Source organism: Pelmatolapia mariae, linkage group LG17 (genome assembly GCF_036321145.2).
Source record: "Pelmatolapia mariae isolate MD_Pm_ZW linkage group LG17, Pm_UMD_F_2, whole genome shotgun sequence".
Classification (NCBI taxonomy): Eukaryota; Metazoa; Chordata; class Actinopteri; order Cichliformes; family Cichlidae; genus Pelmatolapia; species Pelmatolapia mariae.
The window spans coordinates 22,099,589-22,126,141 of NC_086242.1; the positions used below are offsets into that span (position 1 = coordinate 22,099,589).

The 26,553-nt window shown below is 38.6% G+C and overlaps 1 protein-coding gene across 1 annotated transcript in view; it reads left to right on the top strand.

Annotated features, from left to right (window-relative positions):
• Positions 1 to 22,997, top strand: part of LOC134615639 (receptor-type tyrosine-protein phosphatase beta-like) — a 38,325-nt gene extending 15,328 nt beyond the window's left edge. Inside the window, exons 11-40 of the mRNA XM_063460205.1 lie at positions 373 to 642; positions 768 to 826; positions 1,762 to 1,966; positions 2,071 to 2,168; positions 2,547 to 2,712; positions 2,793 to 2,923; positions 3,561 to 3,708; positions 3,794 to 4,063; positions 4,332 to 4,507; positions 4,613 to 4,763; positions 5,008 to 5,108; positions 5,333 to 5,498; positions 5,584 to 5,865; positions 7,865 to 8,143; positions 10,556 to 10,705; positions 10,804 to 10,943; positions 11,296 to 11,432; positions 11,541 to 11,647; positions 11,930 to 12,035; positions 13,160 to 13,240; positions 14,461 to 14,478; positions 14,603 to 14,684; positions 15,510 to 15,600; positions 17,957 to 18,033; positions 18,117 to 18,251; positions 18,423 to 18,545; positions 19,046 to 19,209; positions 19,370 to 19,505; positions 20,540 to 20,660; positions 20,857 to 22,997. Of these exons, the coding sequence (XP_063316275.1) occupies positions 373 to 642; positions 768 to 826; positions 1,762 to 1,966; positions 2,071 to 2,168; positions 2,547 to 2,712; positions 2,793 to 2,923; positions 3,561 to 3,708; positions 3,794 to 4,063; positions 4,332 to 4,507; positions 4,613 to 4,763; positions 5,008 to 5,108; positions 5,333 to 5,498; positions 5,584 to 5,865; positions 7,865 to 8,143; positions 10,556 to 10,705; positions 10,804 to 10,943; positions 11,296 to 11,432; positions 11,541 to 11,647; positions 11,930 to 12,035; positions 13,160 to 13,240; positions 14,461 to 14,478; positions 14,603 to 14,684; positions 15,510 to 15,600; positions 17,957 to 18,033; positions 18,117 to 18,251; positions 18,423 to 18,545; positions 19,046 to 19,209; positions 19,370 to 19,505; positions 20,540 to 20,660; positions 20,857 to 20,879 (4,193 nt within the window). The 3' untranslated portion in view covers positions 20,880 to 22,997. The remainder of the gene's footprint in view (positions 1 to 372; positions 643 to 767; positions 827 to 1,761; positions 1,967 to 2,070; positions 2,169 to 2,546; positions 2,713 to 2,792; positions 2,924 to 3,560; positions 3,709 to 3,793; positions 4,064 to 4,331; positions 4,508 to 4,612; positions 4,764 to 5,007; positions 5,109 to 5,332; positions 5,499 to 5,583; positions 5,866 to 7,864; positions 8,144 to 10,555; positions 10,706 to 10,803; positions 10,944 to 11,295; positions 11,433 to 11,540; positions 11,648 to 11,929; positions 12,036 to 13,159; positions 13,241 to 14,460; positions 14,479 to 14,602; positions 14,685 to 15,509; positions 15,601 to 17,956; positions 18,034 to 18,116; positions 18,252 to 18,422; positions 18,546 to 19,045; positions 19,210 to 19,369; positions 19,506 to 20,539; positions 20,661 to 20,856) is intronic.
• Positions 22,998 to 26,553: the final 3,556 nt, after the last annotated feature.

Genomic DNA, 26,553 nt, shown 5'->3' on the forward strand with positions numbered 1-26,553 from the left:
ACTGTATTGTGTTCCCATAGAATGTTCCAGATACTTTCAGGATACTCTGGATGTGAATGTCTGTATTGTTCTCCTGCTAACGAATCAGTATTTAGACTGTAGAAAAACAAAACCTGACTCCACCCTCACTCCCCTCAAATAACCTTCTATTGGTCAGTAAGTGGCATCACTGCTGTATCTGCAATGGCATACGCAATTTTCATTGTTTGTTTTTAAGAAAAGTTTGAGAAACAAAAGGGATAAAGGTTATTTATGTTTTTTTTGAATTTACAATTTATGCACTTTTTTTAAAGAGATATATTCATTTTATTCTCTATATTACAAATATTTAACACTGCAGTAAAAACGATACAATGATATTTTTATTTTCAGCCCCGGAGCCTGTCTCTGAGATAACTGTTTCAAATGGCGGCAAGTCCGATGCTCTGCAGGTGTCGTGGCGTCCTGTGTCAGGAGTCGTGGACAGCTACCTGGTCTGCCTTGAGGAGAGGAAGGGAATTCCTAAACACAAATTTGTTGTGTCCCACTCCTCACCACCTGAGTGCTCATTCAGGTCGCTGGAGGCTGGCCGGCTTTACTCGGTGGTCATAAAAACAAGAAGTGGTGACCTGGAGACTGCCACCACCGTCCTAGCTCGAACACGTAAGAATCCAGTCCTTTTAAAGTCTTATATTTGTCTGAGTTTATGTTTATTTTACCATCTACCAGTTTTGTTTGTACTTAAGTTAAAACATCTCTATTGCTTTGTCTTTTGTTCCATTTTACAGAACCAGCCACTGTGCAAAATCCAATAGCTGTTCACTCTGGAAGAGACAACTTCCTCAAGGTATATCTGTGTAACAAGAATAACATTTAATTTTATGTGGTGTTACTGTTGCAGTTTTTTACTTGTTTTATTTGTTTTTTTAAAGCTCTCTTAGTGAAATGAGAACCTAAGTGGTCTACATCTCAGAAAAAGACAACTTTCTGGGATATTTGAATTTTTTTTTTTTTTTTTGATAGTCCAAAAACAAGTTTACTTCTGAACCTGTGTTGCGACTTCAGGCTCTGAGAGACTAAATTATGGATTTGTTAAGAGGAATTAAGATGCAAAAGTGTCTTTTTTTTTTTGACAAGACACAAAAGTAGATTAAAAAGAAATTTCTCACTACTTTAAATTACCTTTTGATCCCTCAAATAATGTGTTGGGATTTCTGTATAAACTATATATTTTTAATTAAAACCTAAACTTAAATTTTTGATGTTTTCAAGACACTTTAATCTTACACATAACAAAAGAGTCACAGCTAAAATAAATGTGGGGGTTATCTGTTTTAAGGCTGAATAATCATCAAAACAAATATTTCTAGGTGGCTTAATTGAGAACAAATTAGCACCCATTACACAAACCGTTACAGCTAAAACAGGAGTGGCTGTTGTCTGCAAAACAGGTGGCACACTTTATTTGTGTCGGGATTACAGCTGTAATAGATGTGGGTGTCATCTACATAACACTGATGATGTGCACTACTCTAACATGCCTGAGCACATATGTATTAAAGATAAAAATGAGCTAAGTACCAAGCCCTGAGGAACCCCACCATCAGCTTTGAACTAGAGCACCTGGTCTCGCCATAACCAGGTTTAGTTAACTTGGGTGAAGGAGTTATCAAACGTACAAATAAGAGTAAAGCTAGAACCGACAGAGAGTCATAAAGCTGATTGATTGATTCTTTAAATTTTTAAATATTACTATGTGATCATATCGTGTCATACTTTCAGGTGTACTGGCGCCAAGCGGCTGGGGTTCTTGACCACTACGTGGTTCTGATCCGTTACAATCACACCGTGCTGCAGAATAAGAGTGTCTCAGCAGGGCACAACGAGTGCGTCTTCTCATCTCTGACATCGGGTAGACTCTATACCGTCACTGTGGAAACCTGGAGTGGAGACTATGTCAGCAGCATTTCCACTGATGGACGCACCTGTGAGTGAGAGATAACGGGAAAAATGACCTAACATGGTAATATTACAGAAAAGTTCTTTTTGTGTGTGTTATTTCTCCTAATTGGGATGAATTTTGTATTTTAGTTCCTGCAGCTGTTCAGAATCTGTTACTCAGCAATGCAGGAACCGACAAGTTGAACGTCACCTGGAGCCCTGCCCCTGGAGACGTGGATTACTATGAGGTGTGCTTCTACAAAACTTTGTTTAAAAAATATTTAGTAATTCATAGACAAACACCTGAACATTTTTCAGTCCAATCTGAAAGCACCGGTCTAAACAATCAGTATCAGCTATAATGTGTTGTAATTCGGATATTACTGAGGGAATTTAAAAATATGATCGAGTGATAGTGTAAGCAGGTACTTTAAGCATGTTTAATAGGGTTATGGTTAAAATAAATTACTATAATTACTTAAAAATTGTGGAGTAAGTGAGGTATTCTGAGTGCATTTTCCCACTGATATGATTTAACAATGTTAAAATGTATCATCAAACATGAATTGAACCCCTGTTTCCCAGAGGATGAACTCATCTCACTGCACCACTTCCTGTACCTCCAGGTCACTCTGCTCTTCAACGATTCTCGAGTATTCCCTCCGGTCACGCTGGATGGTGAGGTGCGACAACACCGGCTGACCTCTTTGACGCCTGGGCGGCTTTATAAGATTGTGGTGGCGACATTCAGTGGATCATATCAGAGAGCAGAGTTCATTGAAGGGCGAACAGGTTAGAAATGCAGAGTATATGTCCACAGCTTCACTGCAAGCACCTTGGGTTGAAGTTTAGTAAATCCATCTCGTCTTCAGTTCCCAGAGCTGTAGGAAACCTCCACCTGGTTCCACAACCTGGTCTGACTGACTCTGTTGCTGGACTTTTGGCTTCCTGGATGCCTGGCGAAGGAGACCTGGACATGTACATTGTGTCCCTGTCGACCGTGGTAAGTTAATACCAAAGACACCTCACCACATGATTTGTTTAACCCCTTTTTTGCTTCCAACTTCAACTGCAATTCATAAAAATGCATCTGATATGAATCACTGCAAGTTTCACACTTATCATAAACATATTAGTTTGAAATCTATACAGTTGGATGGAATAATAGGTTCAGTGTGATTTTGTACCTGTTCTGTATAAGTATAATATAATAGAAATGTTTTTATTTGTATAAAAAAACACAACAAAGCACCAGATAACAGTTCAGGATGTGCTGGTATATAATTCAGACAGCAAATCAACATTCTGCTGTAAAAATTGCTTTAATAACAAACATGGGCCTGGGTGTGGGGATAATTGTGCTGAAGGACAGTACGAGGCAAACATTCCCAGCATGAGTACACACTAGTTTGAGCTCAAAAGATTCAGCAGTAATATGAACTCATAATTTAAATTAAAGGTATTAAAAATGAAAGACATCTAAAAATGTGTGTACTTTCAGTTCCACACCAACACGAGCACCTCATGTACGCATTGGGTCGACTGATGAATGGGTGATGTTCAGACTGTATAATGAAGGGATGCGGAGGTGGTGGAGTAACAGACGACTTAAGACTTCTCCCTCAACTTTCTGTCTTTAGGACGGAGTCACTATCGACACTCGTCCTGTTCCCAAACATGTCACCACCCTGGACTTTTTAGAGCTGACCCCAGGTCACCTTTACACCATCACTGTCCAATCGATAAGTGGGAAGCTAAGCAATAGCAACACTGTCACAGGCAGGACAGGTAAGGCACCTGACAGATTATTAGAGTTTTGTCATTTAGATCAGTGCAGACTGAACATAGGTAAATTCCCTCTCCTTCACCACAGCTCCAGCCAGAGTCACAGCCCTCCAGGCTGATAACGATCACACCACCCACAGCCTCACCGTCAGCTGGGAGCGGCCAGTGGGCGCATATGACAGCTACAGCCTGCAGCTGCTGGACGAGGCCGGCATCGTGGTGATCAATAGAATGGTCGCAGCGGAGAGTCGAAGCGAGCTTCTGGAGGGTCTGACGTCAGGGAAGTGGTATCGCGTGAGGGTCGTGACGCTGAGTGGTGGCGTGCCATCACTGGAGGCGAGCGCAGAGGGGCAAACACGTAAGTCACAATTTAGAAGTTTTTAATAAGAGGACTGATCGGTAATGAAGTATAAAACACGTTATGATACAACTATGACTCTTCTACTACATGTTTTTTTTTTTTAAACTGTTGAAACCCTGCAGTTCTTGTGACATCCACTAGAGGCTCCAGCAGTGATTCAGGCCCCATAGACTTCCATGTTAAAAGAAGTATTTTCACTAAAGAACCTCCTGAAAGAACCTCCTGTAAATGCACTTTGACCCAAGGCGAATCCTTTCTTCCTCAGGTCCCGCTGCCGTCAGTAATCTATTGGTCATTTCAGCCAACACCTCCTCTCTCTCCTTCTCCTGGCGTCCATCCGATGGCCATGTCGACATCTATGACCTGACCCTGTACAGCATCTCTGAGGGGACCACCAACCACAGGCAGGGCTCTCCTGGGAGCAAGAGGGATCATCACACGGTGGGATCAACATTCACATGTTTCCTGATGTTCATGCTAAGCTAAGTATCTAAGCTAAGTTCATGCTAAGTTTCATCGTGTTAATGTGCGCTGTGTGTTCTTCAGAATGCAGGTGAACAGGTGGACCTGCAGAAGGTGGGCTCATCTGCAGACAGCTGTGTGTTCTCTGGGCTGAGAGCAGGAAGTCTGTACAAGCTGCAGGTGGTGAGCTGGAGCAGAGACATGAGCAGCGAATCATCTGTGCTGGCCAGAACCGGTCAGTCAGTGCTGTTGTATGGATACAAACATCACAGCCATCGCTTGGCCATGTCATTCTGTCCTGATCTTTTCTCACCTTCAAGATATTTTTTCCACGTTCTCGGCATTTAGTCAGATAGTTTCTCCTCTTCCATCTTTTCTATTTTCTTAAAATTTTCTTCTTTTTGTTTCTTCTCATTTCACTTACCTCAATCACATTGTTAAAATGTCTTCTTCCTTTTTGTCCCCCCTCTGCTCTGCAGTCCCATCTCCAGTCTCGTCTCTACAGGTCGAGAGTTCAGGATGGACGGACAGACTGGGAGTCAGCTGGCAGCACGGAGAGGGAAGCTTTAGCAGTTATGAGGTAAATGTATCTCTGTGATATCTGCAGTTAAACTGTTGCAAACATGACCTCCTCCTTCAGTCCACAAAAAAATTAATCCCATTAGCCATGTTTTGCAGAGTTCGGTCTTTATGGTTTAGAATTAAATTCCTCCCCGTGACTCTCTGATTTTAAAACAGAAAAAATCTCAGTGGAGTTCTCAATTAGAATCTCATGCTGATTTGTTCGTTTCCCTGTTACGTAAGGTGGTGTTGTACGATGTTTCTGGATCCACCCTGGGAGCTCAGACTCTTGGTGCGGAGCACACAAGTCACACCTTCACTGCGCTGGTCCCTGGTAGACTGTACCGTGCTGAGGTCATCACGCACAGTGGAGATTTGACCAATAATGTTTCAGCATTTGGGCGCACCTGTGAGTGAAATGAAAATACACACAAGCACATTTTTTTGATGTAGTTTAAATGCCAAATTATTTTGATTACTTTTTTTTCCCACAGCTCCCCAACCGCCTGCCCACCTGTCCGTCAAACAAGGCCCGACCAATGACACAATAGAGCTGTTGTGGGCTGTTCCCACCAAAGGAGACTACAGTAACTTCAGCCTGCAGTGGACTCCTCCTGATCAGCTGACGGTCACACAAACCCGTCTGACCAGCTGCATTGTGGGCGGGATGTTTCCAGGGCGAGAGTACAACTTCACTCTGATGACTGCCAGTGGGGGCGGAGCCAAAGGTGGACCAACAGTCAGGAGCCAGCCAATCCAGAGGAACATAAGAACAAGTAGGGGAACCTAAAGGAGGAAAAATAAATCAATTACTACTGTGCGAGTATTTAATCAGACTTATTTATACTGACCTTACGCTCTTAATATTTCCTGTTAGTGGAAAATTTTTCTGCATATTAATTTTGGCATGTTTCTTGCATTTTCTGTTAATCAGATCAGGATTAATCAACCTCTGACCGGGGGCAACTGCTGTCAATCATGACCCATAAGAGAAATGCACATTAGACAATCTTTATGGTTTTATTTATGTTTATAGATAATTTGAGCAAACATTAAAAAATGCTATCTGCTTACAAGAAGAGGACCCAAAGCTTTAAAAGCATTTTACAAACCAGCTGCATTTATGATTTTATTCCACTTGATGGCAGCACGACAGAGGCTCTGAGTCTCTCTGTGGAGTTAAATCCATTTTTAATCCTATCCTGCTTGTCCAGAGGGTTTTTGGCTGCAGGGACTGAAACCATCAGGGAGAGGAATAAAAAATATCCAGGTCACATATATTTAAATAAATCTGACCCAGTTTCTCTTTACAGCTTCCTTTTTTAATTTCCAGCAGACGAAGTGATGAAGTATTTAACACATTTATAGATACCCACAGAGAAGCCCTTATTTTGAGCTCACTCACACAGGAAGTACAAAATTAAAAGTTAGATCTGTACATGGCCAAAAGTTCCCTGTGTATCATTAGAAGAGTAACGACGACTTAAAGGAAAAGGCTCAAAAAATCCCTCTGAAAAACAACTGAATGCAAGTAATGTCTGTTTATCAGAGGTATGTTGTATTCATTCTTCACTGAATACAGACCCAGGTGAGTGCACCCCAAAGCCCGAAAACTATTTTTACCTCGTCAAAAACAACCAAAAAGCAGAGTATCAATCCATCTTTAAATGTTTAAAGATGATAACGGAACAGCTTGAAGCTTTTAATATTACCTTTAATCGTTTGTCATTATTTTTAACATTTCAAAAAGGCTTGGAGGACATTGATAGACGCTGTCTCTACATGTAACCTGTGTACACTTTCACTTTCTCTCAGATTTAGCCATTCTTATGTTTTGCTTGTTTTACGTTATTGTATTTTTTGCACAACTCTGTTGCTTGTGAAGCTCGCACACAAGAATTTCACTCTCATGTACTGTACCAGTGTACCTGCACATGTGATGTGACAATAAAAGTGATTTGATTTGAATCATGGATTCATATTGATTTAAGTTATAATGACTACTAACCTTTAAACTGCATCAAATAACCAATCAAAAACTGGTCAGCAGAAATGAGCACAAATGAAATAAGAATGAATTAATCTCAGCAAAATATTCACTTATTTAGTTTGACTAATGTAAAGGGGGGGGGGGGAGCTTATGTCTTATACTCCTCCTATCCACCAGGGGGCAACCTAGATATTTTTATTTTGTTAAAAGGCAGTCAGATTAGTGCTTATTTTATTTATGTGGAAAAAACGAAAAAACAGCAAAATCCCAACAATCGAGGTTAAATCTGTTGTACTCACAGGAGTTTTAATCCAAATAATTTTGTAGTACAATAATTATGTCATAATTAGCTCGTGTTTACAGATCAAAGGCCCTTATTTTCACCTCTTGAATACAAAAGTTCCATCTTATTTTTCTATCTTCTGTCTGCTCCCAGCCACAAAATGATAAATGTGTTGTCCTTTGCCTTTGTCTTTTCTGGCCTCCTCAGGCACATTCATCATCTCTTAAAGAGTGATTTTATCATCTGATCAGGAAAAATAAATGGGGACTTTAGCAGCAGCAGACTCGTCGCTCTCTGTTTTGAAAAAATAAACACTACAAGGAATTTATTTTACTCATGAAGGTCAAACTTGAAAATAAGCAAAGTGAGAAACAGAAAATTCATTGGACTTGTTCTTTTTGTCTCCTTTTGTCATTTTTCATTCATCATCTTTCTTCTCATCTTGACTTCATTTTTTCTATACTTCTTTCCTCTCCTTGTGTCCTTATCTCCTCTTTTCTAGGTCCATCTTCTCTAAAGTCCATCCACTGCTTCCCTCTCTCCTCTTCCTCCCTCTCCTGCTCCTGGTCACCTCCACACGCCGACTTTGACTCTTACGAGGTTGAGTGTCGGCGCTACGATGACCGGGAGCTGATCTCAGCATTGAAGCTAGCGGGAGGCGTCACAGCGGTGACACTGGACCACTTGGAGCCATACAGGAAATACTCTGTGACGGTCAGAGTGTCATCAGCCGGACAGACGAGCCCGCCAGTGACACACACCACCGTCACTATGATCGACCGTGAGTTTAAACACACGCTCACAAGGATCTTCATTTAAATAAGGCAGTCTCAGGCACCTAACCTGGACCTAAACCTTTTTGACCTGAGCCCTGAACTAAGACTCTTTAAGCATGTGAGGACTGACCCAGAACAGTCCTCACTTTTCACTAAATTTCATTGGTCCTCACATTGATAGATAGACAAGCATATATACACACACCAATATTCCCCTCAGGTAAAGTGTTGGATTTGGTTGTTTAAATAAAACCTCCGTTTAAGTAGGACTGCTCACCTGGGAAACAAAGAGGGAACTGAAGACTGACTTTACTCCAAGTTTGTGCGTAGTCAGTTTTCTTTACCTGTTTCAGTGGCATTAATGCTCAAATATCATGATTAACTTTGTGACTATTCCATACTTTTCTAAACTAATTCCTTAAAAACACTCAAATGTTTTTAACTTGTAGTTAAGCTTTATGTCCACTGCCATCTTGGGTTTCTGTAGCCAAACAAAATCACATTTGGAGGAGAGGGTGGAATGCTAAGGCGGGATTCAGTGACTGATGTTTGACTTTACTGCTGTGATTGACACATCAACAATAACCAGTAATCACATGGCAAGCTAGAAGAACTTCAATTAGCAGTTACCATGAGTCAAACTAGCAGCCCATGACTAACTTAAAGCAACATAAAGCAGCTCTTGTGAACAGATTTCTCCTTACTTGAAAGTCCAAGAAAAGCGTCCAGCAGACATTTTTTTACATCACTGACTTTGGCACAGCTGCCGTCAGCTGTCCACCCATAATTCACTCTCAGATCGTGGTTCACATTTTAGGGAACTCGCCATGAGTTTTTTCACTAATAACATTCAGGTTTAAGGTCACATTTGTCATTTTACAAGCAAACTAAATTGTGATTGATTGTTCACTCCCTCTAAAGCCCAGCTCTTATTTGAATAAGCCAACTTCATGACTTCATGATCCTGTCATGGGTGCCAGAGAGAAACAGAAGGGATCTGACTCGACATCATCTGGTTTTCTGTGTTTGCTGTCAAACCCATTTGTTTCTGCTGTATATGTATGTAGCTATACCTTACACTGAATTGGAACTAAAAGGCGTTATCTTTAATTTATTAAGTGTCTAAAACCTCTAAATAGCACACTTCCTCCTATGATTCTATCTAACTAGGCCGAGTTTGAACATCTGGTGCAGTCAAGTCCTGCTACAATAAAAAATAAACAACAGAAGGGAACTTTGTGTGTGTGTGTGTTCATAATGAAGGAAGGAGACACACACACAGGTTCTTAATCTTTGAAGTGTCACTTTATTTTTCTCTTTGCCCTTTTTGAAAAAGTCGCCATGACCCCAAACACTCTGGAAACTTTTCTCCTCTGCTAGAACCTTTTCCTTTCTTCTCTTTGTCCCCACTTACTTCACGTCCATCTCTTCCTCCCTCTTTGTGCTTGTGTTGCATTATAAATCATCCTGACACAAGCACACTGGAAACAGAAAAAGGCAGAAAATCCACAAGTTTTTTTATAGGTGGCAGTTCAGGAAGAGAGAAAGCTAAGGATGAGACTGGGAGAACGAGCGAATGGAAACTGGAAAAGCCAGTTTCTTCAGAAACAACAAAACCATATTTTTATATACTTTTCACAGTGTTGTGGTATACTAGTATTGATGATCACCATGTGATACTATTGTGCTGATTGTGGAAGCATAATATTGTTTTTCTCTTTTGAGAATTTTTGTTTTTATAAACTTTTGCACATTTCTTGTTTCAGATTTTTCAGAAAAAACATTTCAATGTGCTGTTTATTTTGCAGTTAATATTACAATATTTTTTAAATGCCATGAATAATCATGTATGTCATATGATAATTTCACAGTTATAAAATAGTTTATGAGCTTGATAAAATGTCCAAATCTTGAGAAAATAAACAAAAATTTCAACTTAATTTTTAAAATGATTACTGCAATAATTATGAGCTAAAAATACATTTATTAAAAAGTCAAAAATGGCACTTATCCAATGAAAACAAAACTAAGATTGGAACAATATTTTAATTTTTTAACTTATAGTTTTGAGTTGCTAAGAATTTCTTTACAACTATATCTTAATTATGACTTACAAGGTATTTACATCTATAATATTGCGATAATGAACAATAACTGTGGCTTAAGGGACAAAGCTAAATTCTAAGAAACATGTTTTGACTTTACAAAAGAAAACAAAACTATTAACATGACAATTTAAAATTTAATCAAATCATCATGAAATATGAAATAAAACAAGTTTACAAAATATTAGACATGTAATTATAATGTATGACCTGATGAAAGTAATTGTATTAAAACATTTATTTTTTCTGAGTTTTTTTCTTTGTTTGTTTACTTGATTGACACTTTGTTTAACCAGTCCTCTCTCCTGTCAGGCCCTCCTGTCCCGCCTCAAAGCGTACATGTCACCAAAAGGTCATCGAAGATCAAGTCATCCTCCATCCTGTTTCGCTTTAACTGCTCCTGGTTCAGCGACTCCAACGGAGCCGTCCGATACTTCACCGTGATCGTGGCCGAGTCTGATGGTACAAACACACCAACACATGTTTACATTACTTTGACTTACATTCATTTCCAGACAGACAAACTGGAGGTAGACAAGTTTTTTTGTCTCTTCTGACAGCCAATGAAATGCTGCAGCCGGAACAGCGCCACCCACTGCCCTCATACCGCGACTACATTAGCAACTCATCCGTCAGAGCCTATCAGACTGCTTACTTCCCCAGCCGCTGTCCACAGGACACTGAGAACTCTGCTGGGCAGGTAATCTGCAAATTACATGTTGAAATAGATCTTTTTCTAACTTTTCTAAAAATGCAAACAAAATATTTGTTTTCTGTAGACTTGACATAAACAACCAAACCTTTAGTCATAATAAAGTTGCTGATTAAACTCAAGATTCTGATATTCATGAAGAACATTTTTATTTATTGTTTATTTGCATAATTAAAATTTAAGACTTTAGAATTAAAATATTTAATTTTATTACATTTTTTAAGATCGTTTTTAAAAAAGTGAAGAAGTTAAAAAAATGATCACAATCACCTTCTGAATAAGAACTGTGCTATGTGTATATCTGTCAATATATTAATGTGGTCAATCAATACCTGATCAGGTGGTGGAGGTGAACCTAGGGGCAGGAGGAGACCGGCTGGGGGGATCCTGTGATCATTACCATGATGGTGACCTCTATCTGAGTGACAGCTACGGTGCCTTCTGTGACGGGCCGCTGAAAGCCAAAACATCATACAGGTAATGAGAAACTGATGCTGCTGAAGTGCCACTGAGCACAGAAACACCTCCCCTCAGCTACTGACCGTGTGTGTGTGTGTGTGTGTGTGTGTGTGTGTGCTCGCGCAGGCTAAGCGTGCGAGCCTTCACCCGACTGTTTGACGAGAACCACAGAGAGTTTTCTCAGCCACTCTTCACTGACACTTACCTGTCGGAGCCACTCCGGACGCATGCAGGTGAGACGGCCAACCATTTTCACTGATGATTAAAGATTTTATTATTTTTCTTTTAAAAATCTAGCCTGAGCTTAACCAAACCTAACTTTTCCGTAAACTAAGGATAGCAATGAGTAGAATTAATTTTTAAAAATTTGCAGTGTCTTTGAGTTTTGACGCATTAACATGACACAGATGTTTTATCTACACCTTCCACTCAAGGGCACATGAAGTAAAAGCTGAAACATCACAGCTGGTCTGTCTAACCTCAGCTATCTCCCGATATGTGTTATTCTTTGTCAGAGCCTCTAGGTGGCGTGGTGGAGGGTCTGAGTGCTGGCATGTTCCTCATTGGTATGATGGTGGCAGTCGTCTCTCTGCTGGCCTACAGACAGAGGCTACGCAAAGTGTGAGTACACTGGGCGTTCTGCTTGTAGTTACCTCAAGGACACTTGGAAGTGACTGTGTTAGATCAGCCAAAACATGGGCTGCTCATGTCCTGCTCTTTAATCTGCGACTCCACTACGGTAGCTTTGCGTGAGTCAATGTTTGGGAGTTTAAAGCACAGCTGTGTATTTGAATGATTTTCAAATTAAATCATCTAGGTATTTTTTCTCTTAGAGACCTATGAAGGTGCTGAACTCCAGTTGGTCATGTTAGCGCATCCTTTCCCTGCTCACAGTTTCACTGTGAGTGCACCTCCTCACACACGGAGTGGAGCAGAGATAGACACAGAGGGGAAATATTAATATAACAGCAAATTACATAATCTTCAAAACAAATGTTAAACCGATCAGAACAAAGCGGGAAAGCTGATGGAGTCGACCACAGTTTGTAATCAAGTGAAAAACAAAGTGAAATATAAGAAAAGTTGTTGATGAAGCCAGATTAGGCCGAGATCCAAACACTGGATTGCTGGCTTCTACCGTTTTCAAACACTTACTTCATTATTTGAACCTGTGGTCATGTTTGTTTGGACCATCTAACAGTTTAAGATTGTGCAAAGAAAAAGGAGAATATAATTTGCCTAATTTTAAAAGTTTTTCTATTTCAGACTAAGAACAGAATAGTAAACATTTTTTTTTAACTACAGCTTAGAGTTTGTTACCTTTAAGTTGAATCTGTTCTTCTGTTTGCAGATTTCCTCTTGTATAAGTCAAAACGATGGACACTTTAACAGCTTTTTAAAGCATATCCAAGATAACACACATTCCTTTTTTAATACTACACCATCAATGCCACCAAATCTGGATGGGACGTTGTCTCTGTGGCACCAGTGTGAAATTTCCGACTGGCTTCATGACTTTATGTAACATTTATGGTGCCACAACAGATCCCTGAACAGAAAATTAGCTCCAAAATGTCACATCAGTTTTCTCACAGTCATTTAGCTGTTAAGCTAATTTACAGAGTTAATTAGTTGTGATTTGGTGAACACGTTTATTAGCGTAGAGGGCAGGGCTCGAATGTTTTCATTGGTTTAACTCTTTGATCTTAATGTTCCTAATCAGTGCTGATATTTTCTGTGTGTAGGGCTGTGCAGGAGAACCCGGTGGTGAGGATGAGCATGTGGAAAGAAGTTCCAACTTCAGGGATGTATATGGGCGTCCGGAGGTAAGTTTGTGCGCGCGGCACATCTATAATTATTCTTCTTCAGTACGTGAGAGAGGGAGAGATTAGTTTCCAACGCCTCCCACGTCCAATATGTGAGTGTGTGAAGAAGAATTAGTTTCCAATAAAGTGCTCGCTCCCTCTCTCAGATTACCTCATCATTCACCCACCACAGGCCGCAGCATCTGTTAATTAGTGTGTGTGTGTCTGCATACGTTTGTATATTGGCCACAGCTCATCAACCACAAATGTAACAGAGCGCAGAAACAAAGCTTCTCTGTGCTTCATAAATGACCCCAGCTTACAGTTACAGCGTGTTTTTTAACTGGACATAAAGACGATGCTCCTCTGCGTTTGCTAGTAGCAGTGATTATCAGATCTCAAATTCACTTGGAAACAAATCGCAGATGAAAAATTCCTCCATTATTTAGGCCAGAACCGACCAGAGGGTCCATTTCGGCTTACGGGACAGCTTTGCAAGGCGTGAAAATTGCAGTAATGTGATTAGACGCGAGTGTTTTAAACCCACCGAATGTGTAAAAATAGGCTGTTGTTGTGGTATTTTTCATATTACACGTCTGTCAGACATCTCAGCCTGTCCATCATTCTGTCACAGGATAGGCCAGCCCACTTCAGCTTGTGGGCCATGAATTAAAATGACTTTAAGGTTACAAATTTAAGGTTTTCTTTTACTGAGTATATGAGATGTTTTAAGTGTTGATTGAACCAGCTAAATTATAGATGATTAAATTAAACCCCATTTTTGCATAAAATCACAGTCAATGACATTTTAGAACAAGGGTGTCAAATGTAAGGCCCGGGGGCCAGAATTAGCAGAACAAGGACTCCAATCCAGCTCGCTGGACTGTTTTAGAAAAAGAAAGCTGAAGGAAAGCATAAATTTTGGACTGTTACATACATCTTACAGCTTTTTCTTTGACAAAGACCTCACCAATACAAGTAATAGATAAAGAATTAAATAATAGAGATGTTTTGACTGTCTACTAGACTGGAAATATTGCTATAACAGAACCATATTGTATTCTTCTTACTGCATAATATTACAAGAGGCGATAAAACTATGCATAATGTATCATTTTCACTCCTGTATTATATTTGTGTTACTGTCTAGTTGATTATCCACCTTTATAAACCAACCTATGTTTCACCACCTTATCGTACTGTCACATGGATTAATTCAATTTTTTAATCTTCTGTTGCAGTAACCGTCGGATCACCAGGTGAGAGTTTAGGCTTTATTTCTGAAACTTTGTATGTAATTAATTTGTTGAAATGGCTAAAAATCACCACTCTACCTCCAGTATATACCTTTTGCTGAGTATTTGCCCATCTTTCTCTGTTCAGTCCTATCAAAGCGGGCCATTTCGAGTCACATCTGACCAAGCTGCAGGCCGACTCCAACTACTTGCTTTCTGAAGAGTTTGAGGTAAGTGTATGAAAATTATTACAAAAAGTGTAATCAAGAACCTGATCAATCATACTATTTGTTTGTTGGGCATGTCTTCAGTTTTCATTTGGAGTGTTAAATCTCAGGAAGACAGAAAGACACACTGTTTCTTTTACCAGAGGTTTTGGATATTAATAATATTAAATCACTGTTGTAGCAGCCCCTGGCATCAAGAATGACAGAAGAGTCTCTAACGGGTGCAGCCATTTATTTCCTCACCAAACACGGCTCACTCTCTTGACATCATTGAGCACTGTTAAAACTACAAAATAAGGAAAAATTAATACCCACACAGTCCCTTTGACCAATAAGCAATAACAACAAATGAACTTAAATTAAATCAGGTAAATTCAAAAAACAAGTACTTCTGCGATATACAGTCACTGATTAAATAAAATAAAATAGGTCTTTTAAACTGCATCAAAGTGCTTCACAGTTCAGCTGAATAACATCAGATCACACTGTTGGGATAACTCTGGGTTTTGGACAGTTCTGGTCAGGCCCAAAAAATCTTACACTTAGAAACCTTGAAAGTCTTCCAATCGTGTACCAACTTCACAGCAAATCAAACTGCTTGTTCTGGGCTCATGCTTATGCCAAGTTGGTTCAACTTGCCCGCCTTTTCAGAACCATTTTGCTTTTCAACCATTGCTTCTGTGAAACTTAAAGGTCAAGTAATGTACCATGACTCTGATGAGGAATGGCACTGGTTTTCTTCAAAAGCAGATTTTTGGCTGGTCTTGTTAGTCACAAAGTCCTGATGTTTATAACTGTACAAATGTAATTATTCTCATCTCTGTTCAGGATCTGAAGGACGTCGGCCGTAACCAGACGATGGATGTCGCCCGAGTGCCGGAAAACCGAGGAAAGAACCGCTACAACAACATCCTGCCATGTTAGTGCAGTTTTTAGCTTTAAAGCTTTTTTGCTTCTCAAAAAGTTAAAAAGAAAAAAAAAAAAAACAGTCACTCCACATAACAGTTAGCTGACAACCCTTCAAGTCCCTCAGTGAGAAAGAAAAATAAATCAAAGTGGAAATCATGGCAATTATCACATCGTCAAGAGCTTTAATGAGGCAGCACCTGTTCCCTTGGCGACAAGGATGAACTCTGAGGCTTGAGGTGATAAAAGCATTCATAATTACACAATACTACTGAAAATACAGCATCTATTCGGAATATTTACTCATTTAATTAGCTTTTCGCTTCCATTTCTTAGCCACCCAACAGATTGTCCTCTATATTATTTATTATCCACACGTCACAAAATAGTTTCGCATAGCATCTTTTTTCCAACCAGCAGATTAAAAACTATAAAATGGTATGTCTTCCAACCAGTTGATCAGCTGATACCAACAACTGGCCAAATTTAATTGATCTTAAAGTTTCAGCCCTCGTATCTGAGTCCAGTTTAATGAATTTGCATAACTGAATTTTTGCTCATTCAAAGGTAGTGTGATGATGGGCTGAAAAACAGCTAAATTATATTAAGGAAGGATTGATTTTAAAAAAAAGAAAGAAAGAAAAAGAAAGGAGCTGTTTTAAATAATGACACTGAATCTGAATTTCCTTGAATGACGCAATCTTTACTCAGGTAACAATAACATTTGCTTGAAATAGCACAAAAGAGTTGCTGTTTTAATTGTTATTACTCAATTAATGAATCATCTGTTAAATGTAATGTTTAAAATTATGATACATCTGTGAAAATGTTTTCTGTCTGCATCGTTAGGGATGATGCCAAATTATTTTTAAGTGTCTGAAATGTTAGTTCATTGATTTTTTGCTATGGGAGTGATATACAGACAGATTTCTAATCACATGAAAATTGTTTGGTACATCTGTTTTACGCAATTATAAAGGAAATATCCACATCCACAATTTGTCATTTTCAAAGTTTTTCCTTCTTAAGTATCACAGTTTAAAATAAAGTAATTAAGCATCCGTCATTTATAACTGCAAAAAAATCAGATTTATGACTTGCGGTGCCACATTTACAACATCACCTCTATAATTAACTGTCAGAGAAGTAAACACACTTACACCACACACACACACACACACGCACACACACACACACACACACACACACACACACACACACACACACACTCTCTCTCTCTCAGTGTGAAATGAGTCATTACTGAGTCTGTTTCACATTCACACATCTTTCACATTTAATAATAAGAACCTCAGGAAAGCTGTGAGAGACGCTGTTTTCATTACTTATTCTGGAGTGGATGTGTTAGAATTCCACCATCAGACATAAACTGCATCCTTTACCCTGCGGGGAAACATTAATGTGACAATATTGATTAAACTATAAGGAATCTGCGCTTATTGCTTTTACAAATATGCCCTCAGTAGCTCAAAATGATGGTTGCTTCTTCACTAAGTAGACTGATAGAAATTTAATTGGGCAGTTTTCATAATTGTTAGTTTTTGGCTGATTTAAGGTTAAATGTGCAAATCTGATGTTTAGTATTATTGCAAAGTTGCAATAAGATGAAGATGAAAAAATAAAATAAAATAAGATGATTTTATTAAAATGGCAAGAAAAAAATAAGAATAACTGAATGACTGAGAGCATCAGTTAAACCTGCTTTTAATCCAAGATTTTGAATGTTATCCAAACAATTGCAAACAATTTTAAATAAATATTAATAAATATTAATTTATCCCTGATTTTTCCTCTCTGTTCGAGACTACCACTGGGCGGCAAACTGATGAGCCTTTTTTCTATATACTGACAGTTTAATAAAGGTTAACTGATAAAAAAAAATGTGAAAAAAGACATTTTAGTGGACTTCTACAATGATGAAACACAGAAAACAAGAAACAAGAAAACTGGAGCAATACTTCAGAGTCAGAGTCTGGCTGTTGCCCTGTGGTGCTTTTATAGCCTTCACACTTTTAGTTCTGGGTGTACAAACTGATTTTAGGTAAATGACTCCTTAATAAATAACCTCTAAAAGTGCCCAGCTCGGCAGCAAACACCAGAGTTTTACAGCTTTTGAAGAAAGAGAAACCTTAAGAAGCTAAAAACCCAGAAATTATTTATAAGAACAGGTGGAGACCAAAAATGGAGCTAAAACGCCTTATGGTCACGTTGCTCTGTGGATGCTGGATGTAGTGGGAGGAATTCAGTCAACATTTATTAAACCAGTTCAGTACTCATTGCATTAGAGTTAGTTTAAACTACACGTTAAAGATAATGAAAGCCGCTGGTGACTTATTCCTTCATGTTTCTAGATGATTCTACCCGAGTGAAGCTGTCGTACCTGGAGGACGACCCCTGCTCCGATTACATCAACGCCAGCTACATACCTGTATGAACACATGCTAAAAAGCACAAAGTGAGCGCACACACTGACAATGACACTAATACCGCCTCTCTCGCCTACATGTGCAGGGTAATAACTACCGCAGAGAGTACATCGCCACCCAGGGGCCGCTCCCAGGCACGAAAGATGATTTCTGGCGGATGGTGTGGGAGCACGGCGTCTACAACATCGTCATGGTGACCCAGTGTGTGGAGAAAGGACGGGTGAGGCGTCCGCTTGATCAAAATGTCCACTTGAGTGGAACAATTATGAAACTGAAATTATGAGCTTTGATTGCAAGCTGAAAAGAGCTCCAGACTCTTCTCACAGGTTAGCAAAGGAAGATAAACTCAACCCCGAGAAGTAATTAAACTATATGAATGCTGTGTTTCCAGGTGAAGTGTGACCAGTACTGGCCTGCAGACAGAGAGCCTCTGTACTACGGTGATCTGGTCATTCAGATGCTGTCAGAGTCTGTCCTGCCTGAGTGGACCATCCGAGAGTTCAAGATCACCTCGGTATGCCTCTTTTTACTCTCTTTTTTTATTCCAGCATAAAAATGTAGAAAAGCAGTAATATCTAAAGAATGAAGAAGGCAAATATTTATTGTGAAGCTTTCATTTTCATAACTTCTCCAAATAAAGCTCATGTGATAAACATGGCCAAACAATGTCTGTAAAGCCAAAGGTGCAGAGATTTGAGGTTTTAAGGGGATATCCTTATACAGTATGTTTATCTCTGTGACAGACAGTCCACCCACCTGCTGTTCAAATATCTGTTAAAAGGGGAGGAGCTAAAACAGCTTGTTTCATGGAGAGGGTGAATCGAGAGGCTACAGAAGGATTATTCTGATTATTTCTGCATTTTTTTGGTGTGGCCATGAAAAAGTTGATTTCCACTATGTTATGTTGAAACGAACGTTATGTTGTTATGTTACATTATGTCTAAAGCCGCAAAAGACCTTGAATGTTGCTATGGGTGATAACAATCCTAATAAATCCATTATCGACCCGGACAGGAGAGCAGCTGCAGTTATCCTCGGGTACTGCGTCACTTCCACTACACGGTGTGGCCTGATCACGGCGTCCCTGAGAGCACCCAGTCCCTGATCCATTTTGTCAGGACAGCCCGGGACTATGTGGACCGATCGCCCAGCACCGGAGCCACCGTCGTTCACTGCAGGTAGATGCTTGAGGCTGTCCTCAGGGAGAAATCTGATTGGCTGTGAGTTAACAGAATCCCGTCATTAGAACCCCCCCAAAAAAAGTGAACTATTGAGTCCTTGAACCTTCTTTGATTCTCTGTTTAAGATCTTTGATAACTGGATGTTTTTGCTTGTTAGTGCTGGAGTCGGGCGCACAGGGACCTTCATTGCTTTGGATCGGGTTCTGCAGCAGCTGGACTCCAAAGGAACCATCGACCTTTACGGCTGCGTGTTCGACCTCCGCCTGCACCGCCAGCACATGGTCCAGACTGAGGTATGAGCTACATTCAAATATTTAAGTATTTAGCTTTGGATTCTAGGACATTCGTTTGACTATTTGATTTCAACTTGTCCACCAGACATTTCTCCCACTTAGACCAGTGATTGTAGCACTTCAGTTCACCTCATTATGGTTAGCAGATATTTTAGTCATTATTTCAGTTTTACTTATTAGAATATGATTAAGGATAGTCCCACATGGAAGCAAAGGCAAACAACAATAAACTTTGAAATAAACCAGTCGCAAAAAAACAAATAATTGGAAGAAAAGAAACCCAATTTCATTGGGTATTGATAAATCTGCATGGTTTATGGTAATACATAATTAAAACTGAAACTATTAGACAAGAAACATCAGGAAATATTGACCTAAACTAGAATTTAACTACCAATAAAGATTTAAAAGTAGGATGTTACCCTAATTTTGGGTCAATATTGAATGCAAATTGGTTTTGAAAAAACAGTTTATGATGACGTTACCACACCCAAACCAGTTTGTAGTGAATAAAAAAATTACTATAGTACATAAAAAACAAGTTGAACCATTAATATTACAATGAGAATTTTAGACTAAACTGGAGCTACATCATTAAAACGTGAGAAAATATTAATAATGGAAGCTATCAAATATGCTAGTCTGAAAATTCTACCAATTACTGTCGTTATAATACTAAATTGTCAACCTTGATCAAACCTGGATCAAACAAATAAAGGAAAAATAAAGAAAAAACAAAGCTGATTTAGTTTTAGATTTAGTCTTAATCATGTGTTTTAGTCAATTCAATTTTATTTGCTGACGAAAGGATCAATGTATTTCATAGTATTTTGTCCTTTTGCATTAGTTTTTATTTTGTTATCGTCGTGTTTTTGTCAGAAATAAAAAAGGTTATCGATGAAAACTGACAAATTATTGGTCAGTGAAATTAACGTCTGTGTTTTCCATGGTACATGAATGAATTCTGCAGTGAATGCTCTAAAAGCACCGAAAGGTGTTTATTACAACATTATAACGGTCTTGTTGTGTTGCAGTGCCAGTATGCCTTCCTGTATCAGTGTATTCGGGATGTCCTGAGAGCCAGAAAGCATCGCAGCGAACAGGAGAACCCTCTCTACCCCATCTACGAAAACTTCAACCCTGAGTACTGCAGAGGTGAGACTGTTTCTAACATTTGTCATCGCAGCCCAGAAATGAAACAGTCCACCAGTGGATGTGAACCATCCCATTTCTGTGTTTGACAGTTGAACTGAAACTGCATTTATATATTTCAGTAGAAACTGTGTATTTGTCTGCAGCACACATAAATCATAGTCATTTTTTTCCCTTTTTTGTCCCTTTGTTTTCTCAGATTTCATTTACACTGGACGCTAAAGAGATGACAATGTTCATCCGAACATTCCAACACAAGAAACGGACAAAACAGGGAATATAAATAAATAAGTCCAAGATTGTAAAAACCTTTTTTCAGGGCTGTAGGTCTTGCACTCTGAATCACTGGTTTTACAGCAACAAATTAATTGAGGTAAAGTAGAAATTAAAGTGCAGATTTGGGATTAAATAAAAACAAAGCATAAGACAAGTTGGAGGTTTTGGGTTTGTTGGTGCTGCAGGGAAGACTTTCGTAGCTAGAGCTGGTGATCAGCTGGTGATTGGCACAATCTGAGAAAAGTTTTTAAAATTTAGTAAATAACACCTCACAGACTTTCCACTAAATCTACAGTTTGATTTTATTCAATACAAGAATCCAAAACCATTAAAACATCTGACACTTATTATTTTTAAGCATACATTTATATATTTAAAAAAAGAATTGAATGGTAATTGTGATGCATATTATTATAATTATATAGTCATTTCTGTAATTTTGAATAAATCGTCTTCCGTAAAGCTGTTTAAGAACTGTGAGTACCTGTTAAATAATCTGCATCTGAGCACAGATTGGCATGCAAATTGGATTTCTTTTTTTTTCTTCTAAATCCACCTGACAGTCCAGCAAAGTCCACCAGCTAAACATACTGGAACAGCTCAATTTACAGGACTGCTTTGACTCAAACCTACAGAGAGAAGGCACAAATGATAGATCAAATTCAGCCCTATCTGAATCCTAAATGTTAATAAAATATAGTTTATTGTCAACAAAAACAACAAACTTTAAAAAATTTAATTGTTAGAAATGGATTTAAACTCATTGAAAAACATAGTGGAGTCCCTTTAATGTAGGCACTGGTTGATCTCAGGTTGTGATCCAAATAATAACTGAGTGACAGCAGGGAAGGAAAGAGCCATCTATTTTTTATACCCTCCATTATTACTGTATGTTCTCACTCACTGCTCCATATAAGCTGTTTATTTAAAAATTCTAAACACACATATTGCTGTATGTAAATATAGATGTAATACTCTTTTTTTTTTCTTTTTTCTTTTTTTTTTACAATATGATGAATATATATGTCTGTCAACAACTGCCTGGTTGTATAATACTTCTGTTTCTCTTTTATACCTGTTGAGTAGCTGCAAGCAAACATAACCTGCTGTATTCAGACTTTAAAGAGGCTTTATTCTCTGTCATATATTTTATAATACAGCATTAGATATTCATGTTAAACGTGGCCAAAGTTTTAAATACTGAGGTATGCAAATGTAATCCCTGTAAAGAAAAGTGCTTTTAGTACAGATCACAAGCTCCAAGTGCCGCCCCTCAGCTGGCTTCTGAAAGCTGGCTAATCATAAGATAAGTTTTAAGAGAGGGGAGGGGCCTTAAAGAGACAGTAGCCTGTTTCTCAGAGGATTAAAAAAAAATAGTAAAAATACTCGATATCACATTAAGCTACTTTACTAGCCTGAGAAGAAAGCTCTGGAGTTGGAAATGAGCACACCGATCTCCTCTTTAATGTAATTAATGCTTGTAAACCATTTAAACCTTAAACATAAAAGACTGAAGTCTGAATACAATGCAGAAACCTCATGTTTTCTTTTCCATATTTAATAAAAACATCATTAGAAATATTGTGAAAGAATTTGACTTTTGTGATTGTATACGTTTCTAGAAAAAGCAGAGATTTTTTTCTCTTTTTAAATATTTCAAACTTAACTGAAAAGCTGGCCAAACTTCTTTTTTCTGTTCAACTCAGATGCTGGAGGATTTTCATTTTAAATTACCTCTGCTCATGCAACATATTTTATTTTATAGTATTATGATATAGCATTTTACATTTACATTACATTTAAAATACTATGGCTAAATTCATTATTATGAACTCATGAAAGCTGGTCTGCACTTTTTCTTTTGTAAAGATTTTCTCTGATACATTCGACCTGCTGGATTGTTTTATGTAAACTTTAATATGTTTGTCATATCGTGATGGATTCATGAAAGTGATTTGGATTTAAATAACCAGGCCCTAAGAAAATGTGTAATTGAGTTTTAGAATTTGCTGTCCTGTTGTTGTAAACTTGATCATAAAGTGCTGAATAAAAATATCTGCCTCACTGTTTGTGGCCTTTTTTCTTTGGGTGAAAGGTTACAGTAGCTCATAAATATTATGCACACATTTTCAAATGCTGCTTAAATCATTCTCCATGTTTAACATTTTTAAGATGATGATATTTCAAATATATAGATATTTGAAATTTAAAATAAAAAAAACTTCATTAGAATTTCGGAATTCCTCCGAAGGGTGGCTGGCCTCTCCCTTAGAGATAGGGTGAGAAGTTCGGCCATTCGGGAGGGGCACAGAGTAGGGCCGCTCCTCCTCCACATCGAAAGGAGCCTGTTGAGGTGGTTCGGGCATCTGAGACTGATGCCCCCTGGGCGCCTCCTGGGCGAGGTTTTCCAGGCATGTCCCACCGGGAGGAGGCCCCAGGGCAGACCCAGGACACGCTGGAGAGATTATATCTCTCGGCTGGCCTGGAAACGCCTTGGTGTTCCCCCGTATAGGCTGGAGGAGGTGGCTGGGGAGAGGCAGGTCTGGGCTTCTCTGCTTGGGCTGCTGCCCCCGCGACCCGGCCCCAGATAAGCGGAAAAAATGGATGGATAGAATTTTAGTTTTGCTTAAATTCAGTGATAATTTGTTTTCAGTAAATTCTTATGTGAATTTACTAAACGCTGCTGTGAATTTTCTCCATGATAAAGAATATTTGTATCATTTGCAAATAAAATGAACCGCAATATGTCTGATGATCTAGAGGTTTAGACCCCATATAACTCCACAAGCAAGGTTTAAAGGTTTGATTAATGTTCTCCCACCTTCATAAACTGTTGCCTGTTGTTTGTGTAACTTTTCATCCAGTCCAACGCCACCCATCTAATACCATACCTTTCCAATTTATCAATTAATATGTGATTGGCAAGTGTGTCAACAGTTTTCTTCAAGTCAATAAAGACTCCATGTGCATACTTTCTTTGACTGGTACAATTTGTGATTTCTTCATTCAGTTCAATTAATGCATTAAACATTAATCAGTTTGACCTAAATCCATGTCAACTCTCTATTAATATTTTGTATTCATTTAAATATTTATCCAGTCTATCAATAAAGTATTTCACTAGTGTTTGGGTGAATCGTGAGTGTAGAGAAACAGGCCTATTCATTTTGTTTGGAAATGTACCGCCTTATAATGACAGATTGCAGATGAAGGTTGGAGGTTTTTAAAATCATTCAATTACATTTTTAACAGTTTTCATATCAATATCATTTCAGTTAGTTGAGATTTTGTCCCGACATCTCTCTACAACATCAATTATTGTATTTTCCTCTTGTGCTGTTAGAAACATTTAATTAGGATTTTTTTTCTTCTATTTGCTCCTCTGCTCTTTCTCAAAGCAGTAATTTTATCAGCTAGGTCTGGTCTGAAACAAAGAATTTATTAAAATCATCACTCACATTTCTTTAGGTCTGCACTTTGTAAATTCTCTGTACAGGATATATTTCTTTTTACTGGCATTTGGCAATATCTTTGGGATCCATGGACTATCTGTATAATCCATTTTTTTGTTTTTGTTTTTGTTTGATGATGTAGAAGAATTTGTTCAAAACAGGTACCAAAAAAAAAACAATGAAAAAAAAAATAGCAGGAATCCAAAATTGTCTGAACACAATTACTAAGAAACATAAATGTAAGCAAACAGACAAAGGCCTGACTGGGGCCCCAGGCTTAAATAAACACAGCAGGGTGACTGGGGCACAATGGAGACGCGTGAGATACACAGTTGAAACTAATCAGGGAAAAGAAGACAGTGGAAGTGAAACTAAACACAACACAAACGAGATAAGAAACCATCAAAATAAAACCAGAAATAACTAAATCATAAGAACAACTTGCACAGACAGAAACAGGATAAGCAGAAATATAACTCAAAAGTGCCAGGATCATGATATTTCTCTAGGGCTGGAACAAATACTGTGTCATTTTGCATTAGTAAAATGTTCATAAAGCTACTCATCAATGCCACCATTCTCACCTGTTTGTAGATTGTTTTGTTGTCCTGCTTTTCCTTCCTGTAATTACTGTAATACTATAAAAACTGGAAGGTGGCTGTTATTGATTAACATCCCAATCAGTATTTTATTGTTGGTGTCATTAGTAAATATATTAACTGTTAAAACTGAGCCGTCATTGTCTTCGGTCTAGTGATTTTTGGATTCATGCTCCTGCTACACAATGTGTTGATAAACTCTTCTGACATTCATTCCAATCCCATACCATGCAAATCTCAGGGAATAAACAAACAAATTGCAAACTGAACAAGTACATTTTGTGTGGAAGGATTACAGGAGAAGTCTCTTCTCACTAAAAAGAACATGGTAGCACAGCATAGGCTTGCAAAGTTTCTTCATAACAAAGAACAAGACTTCTGGAACATTGTCATTTGGACAGATGAGACCAAAGCTGAGATGTTCGCCCAAATATCAAACGCAGCACATCACCACAAACACCTCTTAGCAACTTTCAGCATGGTGGTGGATGGGTGATGATCTGAGTGGACCATGAACTCATCGGAGTACCAAAGTATTCTAGAGGTAATTGTGAGGCCATCTGTCCCACAGCTAAAGCTTGGACCAAACTGGTTCATCAACTGGACAATGATCGCAGTCACATTGTCCAGTTGATGAATAGATCAACTAATCGATTTACTCTGCCTTACAGAAACCTGGTTGCAGCAGGATGATTATGTTAGTTTAAATGAATCAACACCCTCGAGTCATTCTAACTACCAGAATCTCGAAGCACAGGCCGAGGGGGCGGTGTGGCAGCAATTTTTCACACCAGCCTATTAATCAACGAAAGACCAAGACAGACTTAATTCATTTGAAAGCCTGATGCTTAGCCTTGTCCACCCCAGCTGTGAAACTCAGAAACCAGTCTTACTTGTTATCATCTATCGTCCACCTGGGCCTTACACAGAGTTTCTGTCTGATTTCTCAGACTTTTTATCTGATTTAGTGCTCAGCTCAGATAAAATAATTATTGTGGGTGATTTTAACATTCATGTAGATGCAAAAAATGACAGCCTCAACTTGGCATTTAATCTGTTATTAGACTCAATTGGCTTCTCTCAAAATGTAAAAGAACCCACCCACCACTTTAATCACCTACAGGGTGGGCCATTTATATGGATACACCGTAATAAAATGGGAATGGTTGGTGATATTAAAGTCCTGTTTGTGGCACATTAGTATATGTGAGGGGGCAAACTCCTCAAGATGGGTGGTGACCATGGTGGCCATTTAGAAGTCGGCCATCTTGGATACAACTTTTGTTTTTTCAATAGGAAGAGGGCCATGTAACACATCAAACTTATTGGTAATGTCACAAGAAAAACAATGGTGTACTTGGTTTCAACGTAACTTTATTCATGAGTTATTTACAAGTTTCTCTTTGTTCACCGCCATTGACATGTCAAAGAGGTTAACACGTGAGGAGAGGATCGAAATTGTGTTGATATCTGGTGAACGCAGTAACCGGGGTCATTGCAGCAGATTTCAATGAGCCCGGTTCTGCCGGAGGTTTCTTCCTGTTAAAAGGGAGTTTTTCCTTCCCACTG